The following is a 4,564-nucleotide window of genomic DNA, read 5'->3' as shown; positions in this document are numbered from 1 at the left end:
GGGGGGGCGGCGCGGCGCGGCGCGGGGCAGGTGCGGCCTCGGGCGGTGCGGCGGCCCGGCCCGGCCCGGCCCGGCGAGGGGAGTTCCCGCAGCCCGCCCCTGCGCCCGCCCCTCGCCGCCCGCGGCTCCTCCTCGCCTCGCCATGGTGGAGCGGGGAGACTCGGCGCCGCTGCTGCGCTGGGCCCAGGGCCCCGCCGTCTCCCCGCCGCAGGCCCCGGAGCTGCAGGCTGGAGGCCGGGGCTGGGGCCGCGGCGGGGGCGGCCGGCCGGCCGCGGAGCCGCCCAGGAGGCGGGAGCCCGAGGAGCTGGGCGCCTCCGAGGTGCTGCTGCAGCCCGGGCGCCTGGAGCTGGGCGACGTGGAGGAGGACCAGGTGGTGGCCGTGTTCGTGGTCACCTTCGATCCCCGCTCGGGTGAGAGACGCTCCGGGGGGGGAGGGGGCGAGGAGAGGGTCGCCCACCCCCGGGCTTTGGGGGCGGCGGGGGGAGGGGCTCGCTGCGCGCGCACCCGCACACCTGCACCCCCCCAACCCGCCGCCGGGTTCCCTCGGACCGAGCAGAGTGCCCCCGCGAGGTCTGGGCGCGGGGCTTTGTTCCCTGCGCCCTCCGAACCCCTCTTCTTCCCGTCCCGCGGCCTCCCAGCCGAGCCGCGCTCCGCGCCCCGCTCCCCGCGCCCCGCTCCCCATAGCCTTGTTCGCACTTCTCCAGTGCGGGAGGATCCTGTTTGCGGCCCCGGGCGCGCTGGCTTTTGTTTTCTTGCTTGGCTGAAAGGTTTTTTCCTTCAAGAACAGAAACGCCCCCCAGGTGAACTCCTGAAACGGATTGTATTGAGCTTCCAGGTTCTCTGCTTCCCCGCCCTCGCTCCCCATCACTCACCCCCGCACGGTAACTTTCCAAGCGGCCAAGTTCACTTGCTCTGACAGCATCGTTTGGAGGAATTAGTGCAGGGAGCATTAAGGGATGGGACTGGGGGATTAAGCCGGAGACGGATTAAAGGAGAAGCCTCCTCAACTAGACTCTTTCTGGTTGATTTGGAGAATCAAAGGGTTATCTAAAATAATCTTGGGCTTAGCCACCCAGGAAGGAAGTGTCCAAGTGAACGGTAAGAGACTTCATGGGGGTTCAAAAGTGAGTAAATACGCTCTCTCGGAAAGCCTCAGGTGGTCGGTGAGGGGGCTCAAGGCCCAGCGCATCTGCTCTCAGCACTGAAGGAAGGAGGGCTGGTAGTCCAGGGTCTGGGGTTTTAGGAAACCCAGGTGTTTCTTTCTCACCCTAACTCCCCAACGGAGTCCTGGAATGTGGAGTGCCTCTTAGTGAAGGAAAAGAGCTGCTTCCTCCTGGTCCTCCAAGAATGGGTTCTGAAGAACCGGATGGGTTGCCAGGGGATGGGAGGGGAAGGGTTGGGATCTTCAGATGGCAGAAGACACAGTTTCCTGGCCGGGTCACCGAACTAGGGCCAGGGATTATAAACCAGCAAGACTCAGAAAGAAATAGTGCCAACAGGTGGAGGGACTAGGCCTTTCTGACTCCTTTCTGTTCCTTGTCCCTGTGGCTTTCAGACTTTTTTGACTGTGACCCACTGTTGGAGATTAATTTCATATCACAGTCAGTGCACTCACACACACTTAACTGAAGTTTTATGAGGTAATACTAACCCCCTTCTACACATAGTACATACTGGCATTTTCTACTGTTTTTTTTTTTTCTTTTTTATTGTTATGTTAACCCCCATACATTACATCATTAGTTTTATTTTATTTTTTTTAAAGATTTTATTTATTTATTTATTTATTTATTTGACAGAGAGACAGCGAGAGAGGGAACACAAGCAAGGGGAGTGTGAGAGGGAGAAGCAGGCCTCCCGCGGAGCGAGGAGCCTGATGCGGGGCTCGATCCCAGGACCCTGAGATCATGACCTGAGCCGAAGGCAGACGCTTAAAGACTGAGCCACCCAGGCGCCCCACATCATTAGTTTTAGATGAAGTGTTCCATGATTCATTGTTTGTGCATAACACCCAGTGCTCCATGCAGAAGTGCCGTCCTCAATACCCACCACTGGGCTAACCCATCCTCCCACCCCCCCTCCCCTCTAGAACCCTCAGTTTGTTTTTCAGAGTACATCGTCTCATGGTTCGTCTACCATTCCGATTTCCCCCCCTTCATTCTTCCCCTCCTGCTTTTTTTTTCCTTAACATATATTGCATTATTTGTTTCAGAGGTACAGATCTGAGATTCAACAGTCTTGCACAATTCACAGCGCTTACCAGAGCACATACCCTCCCCAGTGTCTATCACCCAGTCACCCCATCCTTCCCACCCCACCCCCCACTCCAGCAACCCTCAGTTTGTTTCCTGAGATTAAGAATTCCTCAAAGCAGTGAGACTGGTCGTCTGGTGTGATTGGGACTCCCAGATACCAATAATTTGAAAGATTACTCTTTTGACCAAAGTAATCCTTTATTTATTTTATTTTTTTAAGATTTTATTTATTTATTCATGAGAGAGCGGGGGGCAGAGGGAGAAGCAGGATCCCAAGGAGCAGGGAGCCCAATGCCGGACTCGATCCCAGGACCCTGGGATCATGACCTGAGCCGAAGGCAGACGCTTAACCATCTGAGCCACCCAGGCGCCCTTGACCAAAGTAATCCTTATTGCTAGACAAAAACAGATACTTTGTAACTAATAATATTCCTTAGGCCCTACCTCATCACCTATCAGTAAATAGATGCAGGCGTGAGACTCATTCTGGGAAACGCTGAAGGATAACTAGAAGAAACAGCAAGGGAACACTAACAGGGTCTGATTCGGCAGCGGTTGCTCTGGCAGCAGAGTGTAGGGAGAGGAAGGCGAAAAGAAAAATCCTGCACTAACCACAGATGGAGTTGATAAAATGGAAGAGCACAGCAGAGCTGGGACCCTTCCATTGCTTTGTCAGTCCCAGCTGTGACCATCGTTTGGCTGGGTTTGTGTATATGGAATATTTGTGTGTACATGTGATGGTGTGATGCACATACACACAAGGGTGGGTCTGTGGAACGGTTTTCAAATTAAGGTTAGTGTGGAAAGAATGGATTGTAACTGATTGCTAGACACTCTGTGCAGGCATTTACTCTCAGTGGTGTTTCATGTAATTGTGAGCATCATTTATCCCCAGTTCATCCATGAGCAAGCAGACCAAGGATGAGTAAGTAATTTGAAAATATTAACTAGCCAATCCACCCTTGGCTTTAAGTCCAGTTGTCTTTCTAGTGTACTGCATTGCCTGAACCTCTGTCCCCCAATTTTTTTTATCATTACTGTGTCTGGGGAGGAGAGAGGAAGGGAAGGAGCAGGGGGAGAGGACAGGGAAGAGAATGTGTGTTTCACTTTGGTGGGTTTTTGTTTTTTTGGAAAGCTGTTGTTAACCCTGCCCATTTACTTGGCCATTAACTTACCTGTCTTTTGTCATCTATCGCCGTCCAAGATGGTACTTGGCATCTTGTAGAAATACTGATAGTACCTCTATAAAGTGAAAATTACGTGGTACATCTCCTGAAGTGGAGGTTGGAATGAATGCTCCTGAGGTTTCCGGATCCTCCAAGGGTAGCACCAGGACTCAGAGCTCCTGCGCTGTCCCTTGTGTGATGGGTGAGGGAGTCATGGTCTGGAGAACTGAGAGGCCAGCCCTCCGTTGCCCAGTGAACTGGAGACATCACGGGACCAGGCCACGTCTCCTGGTTTTAGTTCAGTGCCCTCCTGACTCTGCTACCGAGGCAGATCTGCCATGTGTTACTGTTTACTCTTGGTCCACCAGGAGTGGCCAGGTGGCTCGGTTACTTAGAGCGCAGTGCTAGTAACCTGGGTCCACCAAGACTTTTGCCCTTCCTTAGCCTGTCATACCAAAAATAGTAAAGCGAATACTGGCTTCTTTACAAAAATCAGGACGTATCACAGAACTTCTCAGGTGGGAGAAATTGTCTGGATTTTCTCTTGCCTGCTTACCTCTCCACTCCCCCATGTTTCTTTCCCTAGGAGCTCCTCCCTTCTCGCCAGACCTACCCAGTCATTTACTGCCGGGCCGTGGCAATTTCATTCAGCTTCCCACCTGGCATATGTAACTCTTGGCACCTGTGCACCCAAGAGGGCGAGAGATGTAGGAGAGAAGGCACAGCTGTGCTGCATCTGTGGGGTGGGCGTGGTCCTTGCGGTGAAAGGGGTTGAAGAGAGGGTGGGAGGGAGGAGTGGGTCCCTGTTGGAGTGTGGGCGGGTGTGCACACGGCCGGCAGGACTACGCCTCGTGATTCCCAGTCTGGGATATGGCAATGAGACACTAGGTTTTCGGTTAGGCATCTGTAGAAAGAATCAGAGAAGAGGGTAGAGGCATAAAGAATAGGATTTTCTTTGGATTCATGGCTTGAAAATTATGCTGGCCAATCTATAAATGATGTGACGACTAGGGACTTCGGGTTCAAATGAAGGAGAGGCTCGCGCGCGCTCTCTCTCTCTCTCTCCCTCTCTCTCCCTCTCTCTCCCTCTCCCTCCCTCTCTCCCTCTCCCTCCCTCTCTCCCTCTCCCTCCCTCTCTCCCTC

General features: G+C 53.7%; 1 protein-coding gene across 2 annotated transcripts in view; it reads left to right on the top strand.

The window, feature by feature from the left end:
- The first annotated feature begins 78 nt into the window (after nt 1–78).
- The window catches only part of DENND11 (DENN domain containing 11), a 46,022-nt gene continuing 41,536 nt past the window's right edge, over nt 79–4,564 (top strand). For both annotated transcript variants that reach the window (XM_044920101.1, XM_044920100.1), the window contains exon 1: nt 79–410. In XM_044920101.1, the coding sequence (XP_044776036.1) occupies nt 143–410 (268 nt within the window). In that variant the 5' untranslated portion in view covers nt 79–142. The remainder of the gene's footprint in view (nt 411–4,564) is intronic.

This window comes from Neomonachus schauinslandi, chromosome 12 (genome assembly GCF_002201575.2).
Source record: "Neomonachus schauinslandi chromosome 12, ASM220157v2, whole genome shotgun sequence".
Classification (NCBI taxonomy): domain Eukaryota; kingdom Metazoa; phylum Chordata; class Mammalia; order Carnivora; family Phocidae; genus Neomonachus; species Neomonachus schauinslandi.
This window is presented reverse-complemented; position numbering and strand designations above follow the sequence as displayed.